The sequence below is a fragment of the Mixophyes fleayi genome, chromosome 7, assembly GCF_038048845.1.
Source record: "Mixophyes fleayi isolate aMixFle1 chromosome 7, aMixFle1.hap1, whole genome shotgun sequence".
Classification (NCBI taxonomy): domain Eukaryota; kingdom Metazoa; phylum Chordata; class Amphibia; order Anura; family Limnodynastidae; genus Mixophyes; species Mixophyes fleayi.
In genome coordinates, this window is record NC_134408.1 from 18,827,604 (window position 1) to 18,855,155 (window position 27,552).

General features: G+C 42.0%; 1 protein-coding gene across 1 annotated transcript; it reads left to right on the forward strand.

Annotated features, from left to right (window-relative positions):
- Positions 1-436: 436 nt before the first annotated feature.
- Positions 437-26,352, forward strand: LOC142097427 (melanin-concentrating hormone receptor 1-like). Its single transcript, XM_075179256.1, has 3 exons — positions 437-585; positions 3,826-3,922; positions 23,078-26,352. Exons 2-3 carry the CDS (start codon positions 3,838-3,840, stop codon positions 24,115-24,117), a joined length of 1,125 nt encoding a protein of 374 aa, XP_075035357.1. The 5' UTR covers positions 437-585; positions 3,826-3,837; the 3' UTR covers positions 24,118-26,352.
- Positions 26,353-27,552: the final 1,200 nt, after the last annotated feature.

Consider the following 27,552-nt stretch of genomic DNA (forward strand, 5'->3'; position numbering starts at 1 on the left):
TTTATATTTTTCTGTTTTCCATGCAGGGTACATACTGGCTGCTTTTGCATGTAGCACACATATACTTATTAGCTGTATTTTTACACCGAAATGGAAAATTGATCTAGTACATGCCCTACCTCAACTGTAAATCTGTCCCTACATTATAAATGTATCTCCCCCTTCAATGCAACATGGTTTTGTGAAGGTGCAAATTTGCTCCATTTTTTATGTGTATGATTAAGTAGTAGGAGCAGTTGTATAAATACACTTGCACCACTGCTAACAATCACCAGTAATGCAAAATGACTTTAAATAGTGATGCCACTCCGATCTGTTGGGTGATAAATCCCTGCAGCCGCTACAAACTTCATCCTCAGTCGTCACCTGGCACCCAGGCATGGAATATGCATGTCATGACCTCTTGCTTTTTCGTATGTTGGTGGCTGCAGGATTGTGTGCCCCCATTGGCTGCCTGCATCTCACTCTGCCCAAGATCACACAAAAAAAACCTGACTATAGGCTCAGTAATGCTGTGATCGGAGGGAATTGCTTGTCTTCATTCACAGAGAAGAGCAGAGGACCAGACGGCAGCATCCTCACAAGGTATTTACAGTCTGACTTTGCTGTGGGGTTTCTCCAGTATGGTATGGGGAGAGGGGGGAAGGGAGTCAATGCTTGCAATATGAATTATTGGGCTTAAGAAATATTCTTCTCCCACCAATGCTGAAGTCTCTCGGAGAAACCATATCCAGCTTTTTTGTTGTTGTGTGGTTTGTTTTGTTTTTATTTTAGCTTTCACTAGAGGTGCTGATGCATTGCAGATCAAATTGTCACCTATGTGATGCTGATGGGTTTTAGCCCATACAGCAGTCAAAGGGTTAATCACCATCACATAGGGGCTTTATAAATAGACTGAGTGCATCCCCTGCTAATCCTAATATATATGCACATTTTTTGAGAGACCGGATGAAAAGGACTAGTCAGATTATCTGTGACTGTGAGGCATTTTTTTTAGAGAGCATTTTCCAAGTGATATCTACAGGTAAATTGGTCGTTATACAACTGCTGAGATCTAAACGCCCAACGCAGAATGCATCATTTAGAGAGTTTAGCAAAGGATTTGTACCCTTTTCCTGCAGAGAATGTTACAAGGATTAAGAGAGTCACAGACACAGCACAAATTAAATTCAGTGGAATGAATAAAGAAGAACTTTTCTAGTAATTTCTTTGCACACAATAAAACGACATAGGTATTAATAGTCCCAGCACGTTATTTTATTAGGAATTAGGAAACTGCCTTTATAAAGTACATCACCAGACCGGTGTACTTGTCTTACCAATACTTATCTTTGTCCACACGTCTAGAGTGTATACTCTGCGTCTTCACTGAGTCTGGATGTAGTACCTTGAAGAATTTGGTGTATGCCTTAAATTGGAACTGAGCCCCCAAGATACGTTATGGAAGAATTGTTTTGTCTTTCATGTCAAAACAATTTTGGCTAATAAAAGCAAGAGTCTAAAGTTGCTTACTGCACACTGCTGTGTGCCGGCATATGGGCCACAGGGACGTCAAGGAGTAACAAGTGGAAAAGGGAAGAGCCAGGGGTAGATTAACTGCAACACCAGAGCCCCGCCAGCAACATGGAGCTGACCCAATCTTCAGCTAACAAGAAATCCCTCTCATGTCTGTACACCCCTATCTACACTTCACAAATCTTCTTTAATTTAGTCGTCTTCAGTATGTATTGTGAATAATACCACCCACTCCTCATTACAGCTCTCAGGAGATTGCCAACTAAATGTAAATTAATAGAAAATATTCATTTATCCCTTTCACATGTCTGAATATCTGGCTATAAAAAGTATTCTCACATTTTTCATGTTATTTCCTTACCTTATGGTATCACAATGGATATATCTTGGCTGTTCCACACAAAGCAATCTGTCATGTCAAAGGAAGAAAATCTCTAAAGCCTTTTCTTAATTACATATAAAAATCAGAGAGAATTGATTATAGAAGTAGTCACTTCTTTTGCTAATACACGCCATCATTCTAATGCAATCAGTCATCTTTCAGGTGACATAATTAATTGATTGCAGGTCACCTATATACAGTGAAAGTGGTTCGAATGATTTCCAAGTCAATCTATCGGCCGGTGATAGGTCCCACAGTTCCCAACAGATGCTTCATCGTGAAGATCAGAGAACATTTAAAGAGCATCCGTGTGATAGGGACACTTGTTATGTGTGCCACGAGGAGGGCCTATAGAAACTGGCAGTGGTACAGTCTTCTATGCTAGGGATGGGAGAAGATGTATCCCGGGCACTTCCCAAATTTACTCTTTATGGGCAGGGAGGGGTGGTTGGTGTGTGTGGGGGGGGGGTTATTTTGTAGAAATCTTGAACATACAATTCTGCCTTTGGAGATTGAAAACTGTCAACATAGGGGGCAAAATGAATAGAGCAAAACACATTTTGCAGAAAAACCTGAGGTCCGGAAGAGACCTACAGGAGAACTTGGGAGAAACGGGACAATGACCCAAATAATACAGAAAAAAACACATAGTAGTGGCTTAAATAGAAATAAAATCAATGTCCTGGGGTGGCCAGTCCAGGCACAGACATATACATCCAGCCCCTGAACGTCAGAACAACTGTGTTCACTCAGAAAACCATTTACAAGTTGCTCATTGAACGCTGTTATATTTTTCTGAATGTCCATTACATATCCCAAGAAACTAACTTTGATCAATAAATAAACTGCCCTGATAGCAGCCTTGTTTTGCTGCAAGATATTATTTTCTTCCTCCTACACACATTGCACGTTTTACTCGGTAAACACAGAGGTCAAATAGTTTATCATAGAATATTGTTTCATCTCGAAGCAAAGGCTGGGATCAAAGGTCAGAACAAAATGTTTAAATCTGTTCTACGGAATATTTGGGTGTGGAATTATGCACGTTTGTATGGTGAGATTTTGCCTACCATTCTTGTTCTTTCCCAGAATTCTGGTGTATTTTACCCCAACTGCACCACAGAGCACAATGTATTAAGGCCATTGTCATTCCAGCCTTATTCATAGACTATAAATTTCAATGTGGAATTTACAAATACAGTGCGGCATGACCGAAGCTTTGCCCCTCTGCCAAGCGGCCTCTCCCGCCATGAAATTTGATATTTCACCACAGCTTTGTCCATCTCTGTGTGAGATTATGGATGTTTACAAATATACTACAACCTATTTGACTTGAGTTCAGATTTTCAGTATGAAAAAATGCTAAATGTCAACTATTGCTTCCTATTTTGAAATACATTTATGTTGTGTCATAAGCAGTTCCATTGTCGTGCACTCATCAGTAAGCATCTAATTACACAAAGTGTAGTACCGTCTTATAACCAGTAGGTGTCCCTATCAATTCACTAGGACAGTGTTGGCTAACCTGTGACACTCCAGGTGTTGTGAAACTACAAGTCCCAGCATACCCTTCCAGCAATAGGCTGCTATATATTGGCAAAGCATGCTGGGACTTGTAGTTTCACAAACACCTGGAGTGTCACAGGTTAGCCAACACTGCACTAGGAACTAAGACCTCCTTAATATGTCAAGTGAATATTGATCCGGCTGTACCTCAGTGATGTTACAGGCAAGTCGATAGGCCGCATGCTGGCTCAGCCCACCTAATGGATGCCTCCACCGTGTGTAGGTAACAAGTCCTCTTTATAATGTCAGCATAGAGCCTGTTGATATAATTTAAAATGTTGCATTTAAACAGTTTTTAAATTATGTTTGTTATGAATTGGGAAAACACCACTGCCAAATATGTATTTATTTATTTGTTTTAGGGCTCCATAAACATGGCGGAGCTGGAGAATGGGGTCCAACTGGGCCCATGTGACTGCAATGACTCCAATTTGACTGGTACGGGGACTCCATCTGCTGGTAACGCAATATAATTGCCCTTCACACACAAAAAAAATGCTGTTTAATTTCGGAGCCTGTGCTTATTAAGAATTCTGATCTTATACATAATGGCAGATAATTGCTGTATTAGAGAACTAGTTATTTCACGGTAGAAGTGTCTCCAGGCTCTTGTAAGCTCAGACCCCCCTCAGTGTTTATGTACTCTACATTTTTCAGTCGGTATGGGAGATAAAACAGACGTTATCAGGATTATAACTAACTGGCGCTGGGATCCAATGTTCCTCAGTTCTTGCTTGATAAAAAAAGCCTTCCTCCTAACATCTTGTGTAATTAGCTGCAAATGCTAATTGTGTGCCAATTAAAGAAGGAGATACACATCCATTCCTGCTTCCACTGACCTTGAGAACTGAATTCTCACTACTGACAATTTATAATAGTGCAGTACCAGCGCTGTACAGAGAACTCACATCAGTCCCTGCCCCATTGGAACTTACAGTCTAAATTCCCTAATATACACAGAGAGAGACACTAGGGTCAATTTAATAGCAGCCAATTAACCTACTAGTATGTGTTTGGAGTGTGGGAGGAAACAGGAGCACCCGGAGGAAACCCACGCAAACACGGGTTGAACATACAAACTCCACACAGATAAGACCATGGTCAGGAATCAAACTCATGACCCCAGTGCTGTGAGGCAGAAGTGCTACCCACTGAGCCACCGTACTACCCTAACATTATAAATACTACATTATACTAACCAGTTGAGCGTGGACCTGGTAGAACTCAGACAGACAAGTTGCTTAAATTCAGCTCCAATTGTTCAGTCCATCTAAATTTCGAGAGTTAGTCACAAATTTTCAAACTTTGAAACCGATTTGAGGACTGCTGTCATATACAGCCCACCACTGTCCCCTATTGACATTGTTAATCTCGTTAATCTAACTCACAATTTTCCCATAATTCAGAATCCCCTTCTACTTATTCCACACAGAGGAGGTGCATGATTGTCTGTGCACAGTGAAATGTTAGCTGGGGGTCTACTGGGCTTTTTAAGAGAGGGGACAGATTTGTCGGGGAGATTTGCAGGAATTGTCAGCAAGGTTTGCAGGATGATTGACAAACCTTTATATTGTCAGTCGTATGTAGGAAGTGTGACCAAGATTTATACCGACATAAAATTGGAGGTTTGGGGATATGTACATTTACCGTTCTAATACCAACATGCTCATTGGAAGAAAATGTGTAAGAAGGTGAAAATATATCCAGTTTTAAGACTATTAACATGCTGTGTGGAATATATTCCTTTGGGGTAGATTTACTAAGGTTTCTAAAAAGGATAAAGGAGATGTTGCCCATAGCGACCAATCAGATCCTAGCTATCATGTTCTAGAATGTACTAGATAAATGATAGCTGCAATCTGATTGGTTGCTATGGGCAACACTTCCACTATCCCTTTACAGAAACTAGAGTAAATCTACCCCTATGTGTCTATCAGGGTGGGGGAGGTAGAACTGTGCATTATTTTGTGGACATCTAGAGACTTGAATGACCTATTCATCTGCAAATTCTTAGCATTAAGATAATAAAAAGGAGTCTCTATAAATTAAGCGCTGTGAGGGTTTGTATGGTACATGACTGAAAGAAGGTTTTGTATAATACGCGGCTCATGTAATCACTTCCTGTGAGAAAAGCACGTAGTGTCACAGTATATTGTAGACGCATAGTTAAGGTGTGCTTCAGGGGCAAACGCAGGATTTGTAGAGAGGGGTTTCCACGCCACGCCGCCAGTGGGCGTGGCCAGCATGCATGGGGGCAGGGCTATAATTTTAGACAGTGATTGGCTGCTCTCCAACTCTTCCTATCTCCATCATATACACGGGCAATGCAGCGTGCACTACTGTTAGGGGCACACAGCTCTCCCTTTTCGGGCAGAGCCGTGTGAAGCGGGACATACCTCCCAACTGTCCCTACAATTAGGACAAAGTCCTGAGTGTGTCAGAACAGTTGACAGACTGTCCTGCTCTCTCCTACCTGTTCTTGCTGCTTTCAATACTTGTTAGGGAGAGATGGCTGCAGACAGAAACGATCTGCACACAAGCTGCAAAGTGGCTAGTCCTGGGGCAGGGTCCAGCCACCTCAAGCATACAGTGCCCCCGGAAGGAGGGGGTTTCCAGGTACTTGGACCCCCTCGGTTTGCCTATGTGCTTGTCTGAAGTCAGGCGGTGTGTCATTAAGGCAGTTACCATTAATGAATGCTTACCTTCTATAATACTGTTTATTCTGAAGGAGAAGGTTGTATCAATAAACATTGCTTTGGCCAGTACATTCTGCATTTTGGAAGATTACTCATTACTCTCCTTGGGGGGCTCACGTTCAGCTAAACGCTAAATTGCGCTCTAGGCAAAAAATTACTGCTTTTTGACATCTAAGCAGGCGCACAAACCTCTGGTTTTGGGATTAATGGTTTGTGCGCCTGCGCAGAAGTAAAGAAGCGTATTATACGCCACGGACGCAATTTGCGTTCAACTGAATACGAGCCTCTGAGACCACAAGAAAGCGGACTTTAAAATCACAGATAATTAAGGTACCAAGACTAGTTCGTTAAGCCACAATCCCCTGTATTATACTCAGGATCTTGTACATATTCATGATAGTCCAATTCAAATTCGCCATTTAGGTGGTTTGAAAGATCGACCACTGAGTCAGTGGTCAGTGTGATGTGTGATGTGTGTTAGACCGTGTACTACAGCACATTCTATAGGGAGAAATTTATAGTACAGTATAAGCCACAAGTTGCACATAAGAGAAATATACACGGTGATTCCCAAGATGCTGTTTACTCTCAAGTTCGTAAATTGAATTGTGATATCAGATCCATTATATCTATTTAAAAGGAGAACAGTTGTAATAATGATTATGTCCTCTGTACATTATGAAGACTTTATAAATGTCTATATAATATAATACTGCCTCTAGAGGATATTAAGCACTAGAGCAGCCTGCGCTTAAATGAAATCTCATGTATAGATCAATATCAGCCGCTCTGTTGAGGATTTTAATAAACTCACAACGCTACATTCTTTTAATATATTTCCATTTTGAATGACTTGTTCTTTAATGTGATTTCAATAAAGTTGCGACGTGTTCTTACGGAACCTCGCAAGATGCGTCTCTGCGGGATGCTTCATTTAGGAAACGCATCTCATTTTTGCTCACACCTCATAGGGGCAAGCTCAGTTTGGCGCCAGGTGCGGAGATGTGTCCCCCGGAACAGTCCGTGTAAACACATTGCGTTGGAGTTTTTACACAAATCTCCGCTCATTACCCTTGTGTCCATCCGTAGTGAGCAGAAAATTGAGCTGATATTTCTTACCGTAATAGCCGACAACATGCGCATCTGGGGCCTGATTCATTAAGGATCTTAACTTAAGAAACTTCTTATTTCAGTCTCCTGGACAAAACCATGTTACAATGCAAGGGGTGCAAATTAGTATTCTGTTTTGCACATAAGTTAAATACTGACTGTTTTTTTATGTAGCACACAAATACTTGATAGCTTATTTGTAGACTGAAATTTAAAGTTGATATTTGTGTGTTACATGAAAAAACAGTCAGTATTTAACTTATGTGCAAAACAGAAAACTAATTTACACCCCTTGCATTGTAACATGGTTATGTCCAGGAGACTGAAATAAGAAGTTTCATTAAGGATCTTAACTTAATAAGATCCTTAATGAATCAGGCCCCTGAACATTGAGGCACTGAATCTGCCCTTCAGAGCGCTATTTCCTGTAGTGTAATCATGGGGATTTCTGCTCAGGAACATATCGAGTAAGGTTGCTTGTAGCACATAGTTGCCAGCTTTTAATTATTATGGCGATCAGGGGGCGTGGTGGGAGGTTGGAGGGGGCCGGGACGATATCAATCGTGTCATTTTGACCCCGTCCCCCGCAACGAAAAAACGTCACTGTGACGTGTGGTCATTAAGGCTCCCATTCTGCCCACTTCATGAATGCGGGAGAATTACCTGCTATTCCTGGAGACCTACACGTGTTTCAGGACTCTCCCGGAGAGCTGGCAAATATGCGGCGGTGGATACGTTGCTGCGATGCTTTTAATAACGACACTGAGTATATAGACATATATAATCTGATTGCCATAAAAGCGACCTGATTGAAATGCTGACTTACATGAATACAGACACAGAACATATCCGAAAACATTAACTTGCAGACTGCTATCAATTCCGTACTCCCTGCACTGCCGGCACTTCCGTTTTACAACACAAAACAGAGAGACATTCAGCTTTGTGAATTTAAAGCAGCAAAGGCAGGACCCCACACCTTGACGGTTTATTTTAAGGGTTAGGGTTAAGCTTGGCGCTTTAAATTCACAAAGCTGAATGTCGCTTTTATGGCAATCGGATTATATATGTCTTTATACTCAGTGTCGTTATTAAAAGCATCGGATTAACCATCACCAACGGTATGCCGTAGCACCAGATGCCAAAATCTCCATATGGAATGATCTAAGCTCTCTGTTCCCTCCCTCTATATTGGCAGCTGGATACATCGCTCATGGACACAATGCAGACTGCACTTGATTTCCATTAGGTCCGCTCTCTGCTGATTAACCAGCATTGCAGTCTGGCTCAGTGCAAATATAGCAGATAATGTATATTTCTCTGACCTTTTCATGCACATAGAAACAATGTCGGGCTGGAAAGTCAGATTCATTTAACCAGAGCTTACATATTATAAGAGCCGCCGTTTAAACCTTCTACCAAACATGAAGCAGCAACAATAAAAATTAATCTCTGCTCCGTCCAAACCCTCTCCTAGGCTTCCTATTGATGAAAAACATAAAGCACAGTTCAAAGACTGGCCGGAGGGAGATAGCTTCAAAAGATCAGACCTTGAAAGGAGGAGACAGCGCACCTCCCGCAGCGTCAGGGCCAGGTACACCACCGAGCACATCGCTGGTCAGCAACTGCAAAGCCCATACAAACAAGCAGTGTCCTACTGGGTCGAGAAGGTAGAGGGAAGTAGGGAGGGGGATTCAGGGATTGTTCTGTAGAAGAGACACAAGGCTGTATGACAACAATTCAGGAATAAGGAGCAAAGGGAGTGAACATGCCCACATGCATAGGGACTAAAAACTGTAGAGAAAATGTCCAGATATGTCTGATTTGGCTGCAGTCATTCCAGTCATTTAAAAAAATAAAAATAAAAAAACAACAACTAAGGGGGAGATTGAATTGGCGACGATGTGGCACGCGGACCTAACCGCGATGCCCGCTGTACACAGCCGTCCCTTACGATAGGAAGCTCCGCTCATTTTTCTGCGCACCTCTCTGGGGTGCGATGGAAAAAATAGCGGAGATTCCTGCCGCAACATCGGTGCGATGAATCTCTGTGGATGTTCCCGGAGACACCTCGTGTCGAATCGAATTTCCCCCCCAAAAAGTAAAGGCTTGCTGGTTCTGGCTGATAATGTCACCCGTCATGGTCAGAGGTTTTCTCCTGGAGTCACTGTGACGAGCTCTGCTAAACAGTTCCTAAAGGAGGGGAATCCTGGGGGCAGTATAGGGAAAGCCAGAGTCACTTTTAAATGTAATTTTGCATATTTTATGCATGGTACTCCAATGTATGGGAAATCCCTCAGGAGAACCTTAAGCCCCAAGCATTCACATAGCTGTACTATATATTACACAATACAGACTTATTTAGTTGATGGTTTATGATTCTAGGAGGAACTAGAGTAACTTTTCCCAGTTTTCATGTTTCTGCATGAGCTTAAGAGCTGTATTTTTGTTTTATTAAAAAATGACATTACAGAGTATTTGCTGTTGATCAGAGTTTCAGAATTCCTGATTTAATTTTGGGTCCATGAAATAATAAAAATAACATGTTGAAAATTCCAAAGGGGGTGAATACTTTTTATAGCCACTGTATCACTAATTGTGCTTGTTCCCTGGTTTCCTAATATTACTCAGTCAATCAACTAGCTGGGCAAGAAGCTCACCAGAGGGGGCAGTATTGGGCTGGTGCACTATCCATAACAGACAAATGAGTGACAGTGAGAGTAGCCAATAGCATGTGAGGGGCAGGCTCATTCTCTCTCTCTCTCTCTCTCTCTCTCCATCTCTCCTATAATCAATTGTCCTCTCATTATAAGTACTGCTGTTGAACAATGCACAGCTTCCCAAGTCAATACAATATGAAAGAAAAATAAATCCAGTTGTGGAGCTACAATGACTGTAAAATATTCACCCCGTTGGCATTTTTCAAATTGTATTTCCTTACATCATGGAATCAAAATGGGTTAATTCAGGAATTATTACCACCGGTCAACACGAAACACCGTAATGTCAGTACCCCTGTTTTAATACTTGGTATAAGCCCTTTAAGCTGCTATTTCAGCAGTGAGTCTATTTAGGGACGTCTTTACCAGCTTTACACATCTGGACATAACATTATCACCCAATATTCTTTGATCTATTGCTCGGATTCCATCAGGGTGGATGGATAATGTTGGTGAACGTTAATTTTAAAATGATTCAACAAATTCTCAATGGGATTATCAATCTGGGTTTGACTGGGTCTCTGGGCATTATTATTATTACTGTATTACTGTTTATTTACATAGCACCAATCATATTATGCAGCCCTGAGAATATGTAGTCATCAGTTTACAATCTGTATTCCATAACACATACACACTAGAGTTCATTTTGTCAGAAGCCAATTAACCTACCAGTATGTCTGTGGGGGATGTAGTCGAAATGTCGACAGCGAACATGTCGACATTCTGAATGTTAACCTTTTAAATATGTCGACATTCTGACTGTCAACATTCTGAACATGTTCATTGTCTTCAATTTCGTACCCAACCTGTTTGTGGAGTTTGAGAGGAAACCGAAGTAAAATACACGGGGAGAACATACAAACTTCACACAGATAAGGCCTTGGCGGGAATCGAACTCAGGACCCCAGCACTGCGAGGCAGCAATGCTAACCACTGTGCACAAAGTTTTAGGGATTGGATCATTGTCCTGTTAGGTATTTTACAGACTGCAGCATGTTTTCCGCAAGTTTTGTGTCTATCTCGCTCTGTCCAGCCCCTGAATCACATAAGCATCCTATAGCGTTATGCTCCTGCCATTATGCTTCCCGGTATGAATTTACTTATATTTCTTATGTTATCTATTGGTTCATTTCGACGCTCTTCTCATTCTAGTAATGGAGCTACGTATATTTTTTTTTTAGCCGAGAACACTGTGGCAAAATGTATATGTTCTGTAGTCCGCACACGTGCACAGATGATCGATGGCCACTGTTAAAGAAATTTTAGTCTCATTCAGATAAGTTATTTCCCTTCCAGCCAGAGCTGTAATCACCCTTCACCATGCGGCCTAAGACGTCAATCAATTCGTCCACTTCCACTCACGCCATGCCAACTCCAAGGAAGGGGGGGGCGTGCTGCCTGTTGGGGGGCGGGGGGATTGGGAAGTTCTCTATTGCGATGGCGGTTGTGAACAAAAGTGCAGCAAACGCCTAACATGAATAATACGGTCCCATGCTAAATTTATAGCGAAAAAATGGAGTTTACACACGTTTTAAGGGCTATAACCATTTTGTAAATAAAACCGTTAAACTTGAATAGCCAGAAAAGTCATTTTATGGCTTATTTTAATTCCCGTAAGCTTAACAGTTATAAAATACGCACCATCATGGTACTTGAGCCAAAACATATTTTCAATATTTTCGAGTGCGGCCAAAGGGTCAAGTTCATTAAACTGGGTCCAATTTCTTTGCTTTGTTTTAATTGTGCTTTGATCTTCATGGTGAAGCTCTTATTTGAAAACAGGTGTATTCATTGTGAAATGAATTAAACACTATAATTCAACACAAGTATACTCCAATCAGTTAATTATCTGACCTCTGAAAATAACCGCATGGTTAATTCAGGTGTATATTAGCAAAAGTGGGAAAGCATAAAATCAATTCTCATCTGTTTTTGTTTTTTATTTGTACTTATTGTGAAAAAAAAGTTTTTGTTTTTTTTTGACGTTATAGAGTGTGCTGTGTTGATCAGAGGTGAGAATTCCAGAATAAATCCGTCCTGAGTCTATGATGTAAGACAATGAAAAGTGAAAATGCCAAAGTGTCAGTACTTTAGCAAGTGTATGTGATGTCCTAATTACAGCACAAGACAGGATCATACATTTCGCACTCATAAGAAGAAATAAGCTACTTAAATCTCCATTTAGGCTTTTTTTAGATTTTTTTTTTACTGAATCGGTTACATAAATACAGTTAAGCTCTTAGCTCCAAGCTAAAGAAGAAATTCTCCTGAGATGAGAGGTCATTGACAGCCAGGGGGTCCAGTGATGGGTTAAGGAATCACAAAGTTTGGTTCCTGACTCAATGGTTCTTAGAAGCAGCGACCTGACCAAGGTTACCTCCGGAAAAGCATGGGGAATTCTATTTACCGTGAGCCACGGTGGTACAAGTACCGCTGCTTCTATCGTAAGAGGATGCCAATAGCCGGGCGTCAACTAAGGAAAAAAAAGCTTTATTGGTAAATAAATAAATAAAATCATTTTTGTTTTCAAAAATATTTTTTCCTTCAAACTTTATTATTCTTCCACCCCCGGATTTGGGCCCTGTTCCCTCCTCCCTGCACCGGGGGCCTACAGCTCGCTATCTCCGCCTCTGCCCCGTGAAGCCGCTCTCCTCTGCAGGAAAAAGTTTTCCGTATGTAAATATTCCCATTGGATCATTGGATCCCACTTCTAACGGCCACGGACAACTTCCATCTGCTGCTCATAACTCAGGAAAGCTTTAGCTATAAATATATGCAGTGAACACCCTTTCATCTCGTAACAGGGCCTCTTAATCTTAAATCCCTCAATGGTGAATTATTAAATAGAATACAAGGGGAATCTGTGTCAGAAAATCCCAATGAACCCATTCGCTGCCAGCGGACGCTTCACTCCGACATGTTTAAAGCTGAGAATGGGTTTAGAAGAACAAAGACAAGGATTTGCTTTGATTTTTAGCATATTCCTCAGGGGCAGAGATTAAGGCCCGGAACATAGATTATATACATCATAGCTAAATTCTACATACATCCCATAATCATATTATATATTGCTGTTTGCAGTATATTATGTTGGCTGCCTATTGGGATCGTACATTCGACGGTCTCAGTTTTTAATATTTTTCTCATGGGTTATAAAAAGATTACAGTGTATTTTTGTTGTTAATTGTTAAGAATAATACAAGTGTGAGATCCTTTTCTGAAAATCCCTAATGGACTGAAATTTCGGTTAATTAGATGGAACAATTGTGGGAGTTTTACAATAGCAAATTATTTAGACATTTTCAGACATAGGTTAAATTAAATCAACGTTTCCGTCTGGTTCTCCGTTAAAGCTCTCGCCTATGCACCATGGTTCAGCATGGTTGGTTCAGCATACAAGATGGACACCTCGGCCATCTTGTATGCTGAACCAATTTCCATCGCAAAGCACCCTGATGTCAGTGTTTCGTGGTGAGTTGCTGGCTCACTTACCGTAACTCTTACTCAATGACGTCACTAGTTCAGTGATGGAACTAGGCCACTTCCAGCCATTCCTCTTTTGGCAAAATGTTATGTCAATATAGACATACTGTCACACTTTTACACAAGGAATATCACTGACTGGTATTAGCGCTACTAACCTGAGAGGCGCGGAGTCTAACGCACCACCGGTGTTCACCAGGGACCCCCGCAAGGAGGTTTGGGCTTTGCTGCGTGCGATGTGCAGGTCGCGGTTCTCCCAGGAAGTCACCAGTGCAGCGATTAGAGGGTAGTCAGACAGGCTGAGTCGAAACCAAGGAAGCGAGGTACCACGGAGAGTAGGCAAGAGTAGTCAGGAACGGTCCAAAGGTCAATACCAGTGCGGGCAGCGAAGTACAAGGGATATCCGGAAGAGAGGTCAAACAAGCCAAGGAGTCGAATACACAGGAGGTCAGGAACGGGAATATAAACTAAATGCTGGAGCTGGTTAGAACCAATACTCTGGCACTAGACATGTGTCAGAGGCTGCTTTAAGTACTCTAAGGTGCCTCCTGATTGGGTTAGGGAGATTTAGGCGGTTTAGACATGCTGGCTGCAGACAGGTGAGTAGAGATAGAGTTCTGCTGCTAGGCAACAGGACGAGGAATGCGGAGAGAAGGTGTCCATCTCCGGCGCCTGTGGAGAGCACGGAGACGGCACCTGACACATACCCGATTCTGATTCCAAACCGTTGCCGCCTTTTCTGGAATAAATACCAGCCTTCTTCCCTCAAAAATAACATTGGTGCTGGTTCTCATTTCTATAGACCAGGCCGGTAAAATACAGGACTGGCAGTGACCCTACCTGAGCTAAGTTCACCAAATGGCGAGCCGGCACTGCAAATAACAACAGTACACACGAGTTAAGGCTGGAGGATGGGCTAAAGACGATAGGAGATACCGCATCTGTCATTCTTACGTTCTCTCCCGGAATGTCCAGATTTCTACATTTTGGGCAGTCCAAGGTCCCTGGAAGAGCAAGCCTCATCCTGCCCACTTAATAGGGGTCCTTGACATTTTGGCCTTGCCCCCGCATCATGATGACAAGATCGTGGCACTGAGAGAGGACGGGGGAGGGCAAAACATATCACTTGTGTGTAGCACTTCTGCTAGACAAACCTGGGAAATCGAGAGGAGGTGCAGGAGCACTTCTGTTTCAAACGTTGTCAAAACTGTTAGCATTTAAAATGGGACACTTACAAAACACAGAGGCTGCATGGATGCCTTATAATTAATGATTATGCCTGCTGCAGAGTAACAATTACAAATAGCATTAGTGTAGTTTGCAGGTATTTGGTGTGACTGCCTGATCCTGCAGTCTGAGGCTAGAGCTGCATACTGGGAGATGTAGTCCCAGAGACACAGATAGATTTTCTTTGACTAACAAAGCATGTTTGGACCTGTAGTTCAATAATCACTGGCGTGCAACAGATTCCTCTGGTATATAGTCGCTAGTAGAAAACACAGTTCAATAGTTGTTTCGCTATCACCCGTCCCTTTAACAGTTAATCCCTTAAACGATGATCTTTCGAGCATTAAAACTGAAAATGGGAAATAAATTGTATAGCCTGTCCCATTTTCATTCTTATTTTACACTAAAATTAAAGCCATTTATTTCCCCGCTCATAGCCACATAGCTGCAGACCCTAATTTTTATTGCATAATACATTTGTGTGGCAGAGACAACTTTAGCATTTCTATACTAACTCAGTAACTCAGTTGCCATGACGACTAATGCACCCGGCCCTGAGCATGTAGAGAGTCTGCTGGCGTGGACAGCAGCGGAGCCATAACAAGTGCCGCTTCCAGTGTCGCACAGTCCAGAATGGAAATGGAAATTAAGGTCTTCACACAGAAAACATTACTTCACGCCACATCAAAACCAGCAAGGTGTTTTAAAACTGTGAATCATTTTTAGAATTTTAGAATACATCATGATCACCATTTATTTTATAACTATAAAGAAATAATAATTTATGTTTGTTTTATTAACTTAGTCTTTGAAAACAAAATCCATCCTCTTTGGGAATGATATCATTAATAGGAGGGCAGTAGTCTTTTAGTTACGATATAATTGTATGGTAACCTTTCTTAACTTTTTAATTACCTAAAATTACTTTTAGTACTTTTTTTAAAAAACTTTTTTTGAGAGCGTTTCATTTCCCATCCGCAGTCCGTCATTAAGTAAATTGGCTTCACAGTGGTTATTTGGGACTTCAAAAGAATCTTGCAAATCAGAGAAACATATATTCATCTATCTCAGGAGAAAACCGAGCTTTTAACTTGAGGACTGCCCACTTGGGACATTATGATATAGAACGATCAACCACAGCATTAAAACCACTGACAAGTGAAGTGAATGTCATTGATTATCTTGTGACAATGGCACCTATCAGGGGAGAGGATATATTAGGCAGCGAGTGAACAGACAATTCTTGAAGTTGATGTGTGACTGGGTCAGAGCATCTCCAAAACGTTCCCGGTATGCGGTGGTTAGTACCTACCAAAAGTGGTCCAAGGAAGGTCAACCGGTGAACTGGCGGCAGGTTCATGGGTGCTCAAGGCCCATTGATGCGTGTGGGGAGCGAGGGCTAGTCCTTCTTATCCAATCCCACAGAAGAGCTACTGTAACACAAATTGCTGAAAAAGTTAATGCTGGCTATGATAGAAATGTGTCAGAACACACAGTGCATCTCAGCTTGCTGCGTATGGGGCTGAGTAGCCACAGATGAGTCAGAGTGTCCATGCTGACCCCTGTCCATCGCCGAAAGTTCCTACAATAGGCACAGGAGCGCCACAACTGGACCATGTACCAATGGAAGAAGGTGGCCTGCACCTTCCCTCTTATCCGCCATTATGCAGGGATTCAGTAAGAAGCCCTGCTGTACCCTCGGAGGATAATGTTCTTCTGCAATGTAATGATTGGGATCTTCGCCTTCCCCCTTCTGGTATAGGAACTCAAAGAAGAATTGGGTTTTCCAATCTTGGCCGCTTACCAAGGATGGGCAAATTATAGATATGTGGTAAAAATGTATTAACAGGGATCCTCACTGAAGCCTTGCACAACGTGTGGCGAGGGGTTAGGGAGAAACGTATTTAGTAAAGCGGCATCACCATTTATTTATATAGCGCCACTGATTCCACAGCGCTGTACAGAGAACTCGTTCACATCAGTCCCTGCCCCATTGGAGCTTACAGTCTAAATTCCCTAACATACACACACAGACACACACACACAGACTAGGGTCAATTTTTGATAGCAGCTGATTAACTTACTAGTATGTTTTTTTGGAGTGTGGGAGGAAACTGGAGCACCCGGAGGAAACCCACTCAAACACGGGGAGAACATACAAACTCCACACAGATAAGGCCATGGTCGGGAACTGAACTCATGACCCCAGTGCTGTGAGGCAGAAGTGCTAACCACTTAGCCACCGTGCTGCCCAAACTTTAAAATACTTAAGGCTGAAACCAGACTCTAAAATGATGTGGTGGCTTACAGGTTTTCTTATTTAGGTCCAAAGGTTTTGCCTGCAAACATGAGAGCATAGCTGGCCACAAGGTGGGCTACACAAGTGTTAATTTTTGCCTACAAGAGACAGCGCAGTCTGGTCTAAATCATTTTCTAAGTGCTGCACATATGAGATGTGCCGTATTGTACAGATAATTTGCAGTCCCTTTTGTACAAAGTTGTCTCAGCAATTTTCACAATTACAGTTAATTGTCAGCTGTCAGTCATTTGCAATCTGTGTGAATCGACTCTTTGTTTTGTTTGGAATATTCATCTGTGGATAAGACAATAATAAAATCTTTTCTACAAAAAAAAAAAAAAAAGAGAGGAGAAGCTTTCAGGCCCTGGAAAATGTCAGCTATACTGGGGAGGCCGAATTACCTCATTTCCATTGCTGTAAAGGCGAGTCGTCATTATTGAAAATGGTTTTCAAATGAGCGAGTCATTTAAAATGTATCTGTCGCCTGTACATAGTGCTGGCAGCCATTTTGTGGCCTGACCCAATATTTTAAATAATAATGTAGCCTATCCATTTACTAGAAACCAGTGAGGCACAGATAGCAGTGGTAGCCATTTTGTGGCTAAATCCTAAGTCACGCATGCGCAGTAAAGATACCGCATCAGAACCCGGAGTCTTCAGTAGAAAAAAGTCATTACTGGGACACCCTCCTATTGGATGCGCTGTCCCAACATGACTTGTTTATTAAAATTTCCTGAAACGCTATCTGTTATCATTGTGATAAGTAACGCGGCTAAAACCTGAACATTTTTAAACAGCCCCAAAGGGCTGTGTGGATCCTTAACCAACCAGATTTGTCATCTTGCTGGATCAAATTCTTATAGACAGGCCAGGGCGGTGCCAATCACTGTACATGGCTGGTCAGTTTGGTCAAATTCAATAACCAAAATCTAGCTGTGTGTGGGCAGGTTGCTTGATTCCTCTCAGTTCTACAATATTAGTCTTTGCTAACTTTAGAGCTGTCACGGTGTTGTTTTGTTCATGTACCAACATTTCCACAATGGTGCCATTGCTTTGCTGTTTGACTTGTTAATAATAGCGGGAGTTATAAAGGCGTAGCTATAGAGCAAGTCTGTTGTAGCATACACTGAAGGTGCCACCAGGGCATTTAATATACTAAGTACAAATCTGGTGGGATGGACCTTTCTAGAGAGATATTCTGTTCCGTTGAGCAAGGATATTTAATGCATGACCTCCTGTGTTAACATAGCTGCTCTGATAACCAACAAAGGGTTATATTAGTTTACTGTGTATCTAACCAGGGGCGTTCTATCTCCTCCTCCCGTTTGAGGTCGACGTTTGTACTTTTGTCGAACGCCCCTGTGGTCATCAGCAGAGGAGGGCTGGTAAATTTTAGCCTGGGGAGCAAGACTCGACTCAGCAGCCTAGTAGGAACATTTTAAAGGGAAAGCAAATGCAGGTGGCCCAATGAGCCAGCCCAAGGTAGCCCTATGGGCAGGGGAGGGCTGGCAGACTATAGCCTGGGGGGCAAGCACACAGCACTGGCCCATAAGTAACGGCCCATCCTTAAAGGGTGTTTTTTGGTACAATATATATATATATATATATATATATATATATTTATATATATATATATAAAAAGAGGCTATTTTGTGTTGCTTAATCCATATATATATTTTTATGCCCAGGCCTAGAGCTGGATTAAGGCTCTGGGGGGCCTGGACACTTTAGACAGGGTAACCCCCTATGATGTAACATGGTTATCTATTTAGACACATACACAGGCAATACTGTGTGCACTACTGTTAGGTGCACACAGTTCTGTACACGAGCAGTACACGGTGAAGCGGGACATACCTCCCAACTGTCCTAAGTGAAACAGTCACCCAAATTCGGGACTGTCCCACCAGATTCAGGACAGTTGGCAGACTGTCCTGCTCTCTCCTACCTGTTCTTGTCACTGTCACCACTTGTGTCTGCTGGTTACTTTAGCTCATTTGCTGGTTGTCTGGATCCTGGAATATTGGAGGCCCTATTTGGAGAAAAAATGGGTATATAAAATTAAGAAATCTCCATCCAGTCCCAGTTTAAATCAATAGCACCCACATTTTATAATTAGGCCTCCCTTCAGCCACAACATTAAAATAATAATATTCACATTTGCTAAATAGATCTCTTTCCCTCCAACCAACCCTGACATTTGATAGCACCCACATTTAATATATAAACCTATTTCCCTCCCTCCAAACAGCCCCAGCAATAATTTTAATAGCATTTACATTTAACAAATATTACCATTTCCCACAACAATCACAGGCATTAAATAATTCATAATCACATTTAATAAAGAGACCTCATTCTCCCCAAACAACCCCACAATTAATAGCTCACCACCCCAGCATTAAATTAAAGGTCCAATTACTCCATCTTAAATTCATAGGACTCACTATTAAATTAAATTGCCCCACCGTCACCCCACAAATAAAATATCACCCAATAATGAGCCCCCACCTGCACTCCTCGATTAAATTAACAGCCTACCTCTCACACACAATACGTTTATATAGTGGCCCCTCTCACACACAATACGTTCATATACTAACCCCTCTCACACACACACAATACATTCATACAGTGGCCCCCCTCACACACACACACAATACATTCATATAGTGGCCCCCTCATACACACACACACACACATTCATACACTGGCCCCTTCTCACACATACATACATACATTCATATACTGCCCCCCTAACATACACACATTAATTTATTATTCTGACACAAACATACCCTCACCTGGTTCATCGGTGCGCTGTGCAGTTCTTCATCTGTTCGCACATGGGACAGCACCTATGACGTGGTGCGCGTCCCATGGGCCACTAGGAGGAGGTCAAAGTTGAAGGGACGGAGATCTGCGCCGCGAACAATTGGAGAATGTGGCTGGCCCAGGGGAGGGGCCAGTCACTATTACAGACACCCGGCCCGAATTTATCTTTTTTGGCCCGGCCCGGCCCGGGGGACATGTGCCCCCCTGCCCCTGCGGGGGAGATGCCCCCCTGCCCCTGGTCACCAGCCGTGGGAGCAATCACACAAAGGAGGGCTTCTTGCTGCAATCTGTTATTAGACGAGTTTGGCTCATATCAAAGTTGTTTTTTTTAACCTTTACATAACCGAATACTGTACTTTTGTATTGCTGTTCCTTTATATCAGGAAATGTTACACTATGCCCTCTGGTAAGCTATAAAAGCAAATAGCTGTGATGGCGGGACAAATGTTAACATCTGAGAAGTCCTCTGGAGATGCGTGACCTTTAATAAAATGTAATGAGAAAAGGTCTCTGCTCAGCGTCGGTACAAGAAGCTTGGCTTGTGTACATCAGCCACGGTGTAGTACGATACGCATCAAAAAGGCTTTAATTAGGCAACAGAGGAGAGTACTGCTAACACAGCTGGCTGAGCTTGCAGAATTTAAAGCGATCCTATTGGGTACACAAGTTGGCAGTCGTTATGTGAGCTGGTCCCATAGTAATGGTAATGTACAAATCAATGAGCAAAAACCCATATTCTTAGGAAATTATATTTTCTAGTAAAAACTTAAATAGCATATCGCTGCTGTTTCGTTATATATTTAGAGTGGTAATTAATATTATGTGGCTTGGGTATTAATGTAATGTGAGGCTGGTGAGGACATTAATGTTGTATGGGATCTGGTGGTGGTATTTATTTAAATGTGGGGATGTCAATGTTATGGTGTGGTTCTTTATTAAATGTGATCGATATTAATGTAATGTTCGATTGGTTGGGCTATCAATATATTGTAGGGGCTATTAATGCAATGTGGCATCTCTATTATATAATACTGTTGCGGTTTGGACTAATTATATCTATCTATCTATCTAATCTATCTATCTATCCATCATCCTGTGTAATGGACCAGGGGTGGCATTTTGTATAGAAAAGGGATTTTTGTCAGGAATGGATCCGAGGGTCAGAGGGCCCTTAACCAGTATATTTCCAAGTTCCACATGAGATCTTTATCACGCATCTCACCGGTTTAGTTCCATTTTGAGCCCTGTATACATGGGTTTCCCTTGGTTACTGCTATCTGCTGTACAGCCTGGCGTTGCTCTGTCCTCGGACGCCATCTTGCCAAGCATTCTGCACATGCGCAACCCCGGGGACCTTTTAAAACCTCTGCTTCACGGTGATTGGATGATCACCAGCCAGTTCCTTTTATAAGGGTCCTCCTCCTTTCTACGGGTGTTAGATCATCAGGTCTCCCTACCTGATAGGAAGCATCTCCTCTGACTCCTGTCCGTGCTCATACTTACCTTTGATCCTGTCTCCGCGAGTTAGGCCGTTCGTTCATCAGCTGCAGCTTCGGTCCCGTTCCACCGGTGTGGATCTCAGAGCTTTCGCTGTCCGCAGTTCATCGCTTCACAGTTAATTTTTGTCTCTGGATCATCACACGGCATTTATTAAGCACGGTCAGGAGAGACATACTACATATAGGCATTTTTATAATGCAATGTGTGATATTTCCTCTCTGGCATTTCAGTTTAGTCTAAAATAACAAAGACATATCCTTATATTTGGCATCCATCTATGTACCTAATAAGCATGTGTGACATTATCCTGTTTGTCACATGCTCCCCGTGGCTTGTCACTGCAAGTGTCATGCATTAAACTGAACTAAGACATTGATGTGAGGTTTCTGTTTGTTTTCTGTCTGTGAAAAAGTCAACACGTGCTCTAGATCGCCAGAGATAAGCTTTAGAAAATCTGGTGTATATTTTAATTAATTCAAACGAGAGCTAACGTGTGTCATGCATGTCAAGGGATCCTGTAAAAATACCCGTGTATTTGGAGTCTACGTTAAAACTGTAGCACAATGTATAATTTGAGATTGTCTTTCATAAAAATATTTTTATCCAACCCTGGAAATATTGTTGATAGACAGACATTGATTTAACAAGGAATTGTAATCCAAACATCATTAAAATGGAATGAAATCCCAAAATGAAACAGTATCTTGAAACTCAGCTTGAGTATGATCTGTAATATGCATTCAAATAATCTGTAGTTTATCTAAAAAAATATAAATGTTGACTATACTTAGTTATCCATACTTTTCTTACCTGTGTTATATTGTTTTTCATATATCCTCCTCTTCATTGCATTAGGCCTAGTTTACACGTGGTACTGTATGCTGCCTCTTGGAGCGTGTAAAAACGTTTTTCCTGTAACAAAACGCTTTTCCCTAGTTTATAGAGCACTCCTAGACCTAGTGGCTGAGAGAAGGTACTGCATGCCGACTAAACTGCAGCCAAATGCTTAGCACGTGTTCAATAAATGTTACTCCACTAATTTTCCAGCAGTGAATTTGATTGTATTTTCACAGATGGAATGTTACCAAACACTATTAAATGTTATATCAAGAGATACTTCTAGTTTCTGTCATGTTGTTTGGCTAGCAGTGTCCATCTTTCTCTGGCCAATCCGTTGTTTGGATAAACATAATGGGAGGGGCCACACGTCATTTTTTATGTGTGCAACTCAAATACCCATCGGTAACACCAGTAAAACAGCACATAGTCTAAAAATATAATCTATATGTTGCTGGTACTGAACTCATTGTCAAATCTGCCGTGTTATACAATAAAAAAGTTTTTTTGCTCTCCAGATAAAGGTGAATCTTAACACTGCGGAATATGAGTTTGTACTGTGGAAGTGTTTTATTTTGGTAGAATGTTTTGTAATCAGATTTATTCAGTACCCCTAACAATGTTTGACCATGTCCTCAAGTTTTTACTATATTAAGGATGAATAGATTGAGGATGTTTATGATAGCTGGTGTGTAGGCTACTTTGCAGAAAGTTCTGTAACCCATAACAAACAAGGAGACATTTCAGTTTAATTTTCTTAAATGTACTAGAGAAATGATATGTACAATCTGATTGGTTACTGTGCTTTTTGCATGTTTTTACATGTGCACCTATCATGTATTCTGATTATTAGTGTATTGATCATAGCCCCTGTGTTAATGAAAATGTTTGTTTGTCTCTGCAGTGTTCAGTAGAAGACAAGATCATGACAGCATCATCCTTCCGGTTATCTTTGGCATCATATGTTTGGTGGGCACTATTGGAAACTGCATTGTCATCTACACCATTAACAAAAAGCCAAAAGGAAACCACAACATTGCCGATATCTTCATTGTGAGCCTATCAGTAACTGATCTTCTCTTCTTACTTGGGATGCCCTTTTTAATTCACCAGTTACTGGGCAATGGAGTCTGGCATTTTGGTGCCACCATGTGCACACTCATCACTGCTTTGGATGCCAACAGCCAGTTTGCCAGCACCTATATTCTCACTGCGATGTCCATTGATCGCTACCTAGCGACAGTACACCCCATTCGCTCTTCCTACGTGAGGACCACCTGTGCGGCAGCTATGGTAATCTTGATGTTGTGTCTCTGTTCCCTTGTCACCATCATCCCGGTTTTCATGTACACCCAACTTATCGAGCTTCCAGATGGTAATGCCGGCTGTGGCATCATCTTGCCCAACTTGTCGATTGACATTTATTGGTACACGCTCTATCAGTTCTTCTTGGCCTTCGTCATTCCTCTTCTCATCATCTGCGTTGTCTACATCAAGATCCAGAAGCATATTTCGTGTATGGTGGTCCCTCTACCCCAGAGGAATTTCCGAGTCCGCTCCAAGAAGATCACCAGGACATCGGTAACAATTTGCTCTGCCTTCTTTGTTTGCTGGGCACCGTATTACATACTACAGCTGGTGCACCTCAAAGTAGAAGATCCTACCGTGATATTTCTGTACGCTTACAACGTGGCCATAAGCCTGGGCTACGCAAATAGCTGCATAAACCCATTTATTTACATTGTCCTAAGCGACACCTTCAAGAGGCATCTGATTAAGGCTGTCTGCCCAGTGCAGCAGCAGAGAAGAGGCGAGAGGCATGCCACCAGCGAGGTCAGCCCGTCTGTCAGAATATGCTCAGTGCCAACTCAAGAGACCTCTTTAAGCATGATGTATTCCCACAACATAGACAATTACATTTCTCTATCGGTTTCTGTGCCATGAATAAGTCACCATAAGGAAACTGGATGATATAGCACACATCTCATGACTTAACGGTCAGCAGTCACAATGTTGAAGATTTAAGCGACGCATTTCACAAGTGGAATTATTTTGAAACTTCCCAAAACGCGTCAGTGGTGGATGTTCAGCCTAATCTTTACTGTTCTGTCCCAGGAGTCGGATAATGAGAAATTTATAAAAAGGAAAAATGTAGATGTACAGCGCAATTCGCTCATGCACAACGTCACCTAGTTTACTTTCTGCAATTTCATGTTACAGTCACATTTTGCATATTTTTGGACAGCTCATGCCTGCAGATGTTAAAGCACTTGATGGAGTAAACAATCCCATTAAAAGTGATGACCAAGTTCCACTTACTGTCACCTCCATGCTGGTGGTATCGTTGCGGTAGTAAAAAGACTACAACTAAATCAGGAGCACCTCCAGATATGCACCGTCTTTACCTCTTCCAGCTTCTAGTATATTCAGTAAAATTAAGTCTTTCTGCAGAATTAGGCACAATGAAGGATATCTATAAAAATGGTTGCACAGATATACTGTGCAAAAACAATTAAAATAAATGGCAACAATGCCCAACATTTATATAAACTGCACTGACAGTTTTTTTTAAATGTTCTTAAATAGCATCTTACGTCTACGTTACACAGGGCTTGGCCCGGTATATGACAAGTGCCTTATTACAACCATTTTTTGTTGTTGCAAGCTATACTTACCTCTCTAGATGTCCCACAAATAGGTTCCACACTTTTTCTAAGCTTGGCCACCAGGCGCCAGTGCCGGAATAAGCCAATATAGGCTTCTGGGCTAAGAGGCCCCCGGTAATTTGTAAAGGCCCCGCCCTCTTCCCCTCAGCCCCAGGGTATGATCTCCACTCCCCCCATACATAGAAACTTACCTGGTCCTCTGGGCAACACCTCTTCTTTCTTCTTGCCCTGCTGTCAGTGCGGACGCGGTGCGCAGCGTGCTGGTCAATGAGGAGGTCTCGTGATCTATGTCATAGTCTTATGAGACCTCTTCACTAAACAGCACGCTGCTCATCGTGCCCGCTCTGACAGCAGGGCAGCTGACAGCATCAGATTTGCTGTTAGCTTCACCTGCTTAACTTGAATGAATGGGACCCGATTGTCGGCATTAAGTACAAATCTTTGTACGGGCCCCCCGGCTCCCCCGAGGCCCCGGGGCTACAGCCCAAAAAGACCAGTGTGTTAGTCCGGCTCTGCCAGACACAAGTATCCTTCATCCTCTGCATTATAGGTAAGGCGCTCTGCTGAGCTCCCCCATTGCTATTTATTTCTTTTGCAAACTACTTTCATACATGTCCGCATTATTACATATGTGCTACATTCTGTACAAAACTCCCCAGAGCTCTGTAAAGGTACACGTAAAAAATTGTGCTGCAAATGGTGTTGTCGCACATGTGTATTTTGAGTCACAGTTATCTCAAGATATGCCAAACCTAAAACAGCAGTACGAGTAGACTAACGCCCACCGATAGCCTAGCGATGCAGCTGTTAGTTATACAAGCAAAATGGCATTACCCTATTCATACACAATATAATGTATTGAGGTGTTATATACTCAAGAGAGAATAGTGTCTGGACGGTGTTACCTATAAATACGAAAGACACATTTTCCATATAAAATGTAATCAAATATCAACACCACCAACATTTGTCATTTGCAGCTTTAGAAATCCATTGAGAAGCTTCTTTCCTGCAGTAGTCCAAATGGAAATGATAAGTAGTAAATCCGCATAGAAAACAGCAACTTGACATAATATTATTATTATTATTATTATTAATTTTTATTTATAGGGCGCCACAAAGTGTCCGTAGCGCCGTACAAGGACAAACAATAGCACAGTACAAGGTGAAACAGCACAGTATAAGTAAGGGTAAGCACTATAACTCTGGGAGCTTAAAGCACAGCTAGAGAGAGAGGGTGAAGGTGCGGGATAATCAGTACAGGCTGGTAACCTGAGCCCAAAAGGGTGGGCGCGGATGACAGGTTAAGAGCCACTGAGAGGAACAGAGAAAAGCGAGAGGAGTCGGAGGGCAGAAGGTCCAAGAGGAGGTGGGCTGAGTAGCTGGAGAGCAGAGTTAAAAGTGGTGGAAACAGGAGGAGAGAAAGCCCTGCTCAAAGGAAATTACAATCTAAATGGAGGGGTAGACAGACGAGACACAAGGGTGAAACGGAGACAGAGTTGAGGAGGTGGGAAGACAGTGGAGGGCTTGGTAGAGGAAGGAGACAGGAAGGCTACACTTACTGTACTCAACTTACACTTGCCTGTCCTTGTTCGACTCTCCAGGAATAAGGTTGGGTACACACTTCCGAATCTACAATGATTTTACCTTCGGCTGAATTTCCAATCAGTCTGCCGATTCATGTGTACACACTATACATGATTTACCTTCTGATCTGTGCATTCACATCACGCTGATTAAAACACTCAAAAAAAACTTTCACATTTTACACAATGTCATTATAAATTTCGTTCTGTGACTCTGAAACAAAACATTCAGTCTCAGAACGAATAGACAAATTAATCCACCTACAGCGCTCTATACATTTAAGGGGTTGGAATGAGATCTTTAAACAGAACAAGCAATCAAATGAAACAACGATCGGTACTTTGGTACGACTGTCGTTCATCGTGTAAGTATACACACTAATGAAATGTCGATCCAACCAGTTGTTGGCTGAAAAAACTGTAGTGTGTACCCAGCCTAAAGCAAGTCTAAGATATGCTCAGTTTTAAATGTGGACTCATTTTGATGTACAGAAAACAACATAAAAGCATATACTTGCACCACAAAAATGGATTTACATCAGACTGGAAAACAGGCCCAGGATGTCACAAGGCAGAAAGTAATGGCTTTAGTGCTGCAACATTCAGAAATGACCCCGGGAAATGTTCACTGTGGATACAAAAGAATCAAGCACAGTATATGACTATAGAAATCACAATGCACCTGCAGGCCCATGTTATTGGCCCCATGCAGCAATGGGCGTGGCCAGATGGTGACTACCCAATGGCGCAATGGGCGTGGCCAGATGGTGACTACCCCATGCCGCAATGGGCATGGCCAGGTGGTGACTACAAAATGCCGCAATGGGCGTGGCCAGATGGTGACTACTATCTCAGTGAAACAGGACTATGGACTACAGACTGAGTTTGCGGCATGAACCTGTAAAACTGCAATCTCCATTTTCAAGTTATCTTTTTTTTCCTACCAAATATATTATTTTTTTCCTGCTACATACATGATGTAAAAAGCCAGTCTGCGGATAGAAGAGATTTCTCAGAATTAAAACTTGGATTAACACCGAGCATTGCAAATAACTACTACGGAGATATATTTAATTATCTGCATGACAGAACAGCACTTGAACAGACTTTTAGAAGTACAAATATAA

Bases quoted from the DNA above. Each gene is read 5' to 3' on its own strand.
- LOC142097427 (XM_075179256.1), top strand. From the start codon at position 3,838: ATGGCGGAGCTGGAGAATGGGGTCCAACTGGGCCCATGTGACTGCAAT. The intron at 3,923-23,077 runs GTAACGCAATAT...TTGTCTCTGCAG, and splicing joins TACGGGGACTCCATCTGCTG to TGTTCAGTAGAAGACAAGAT.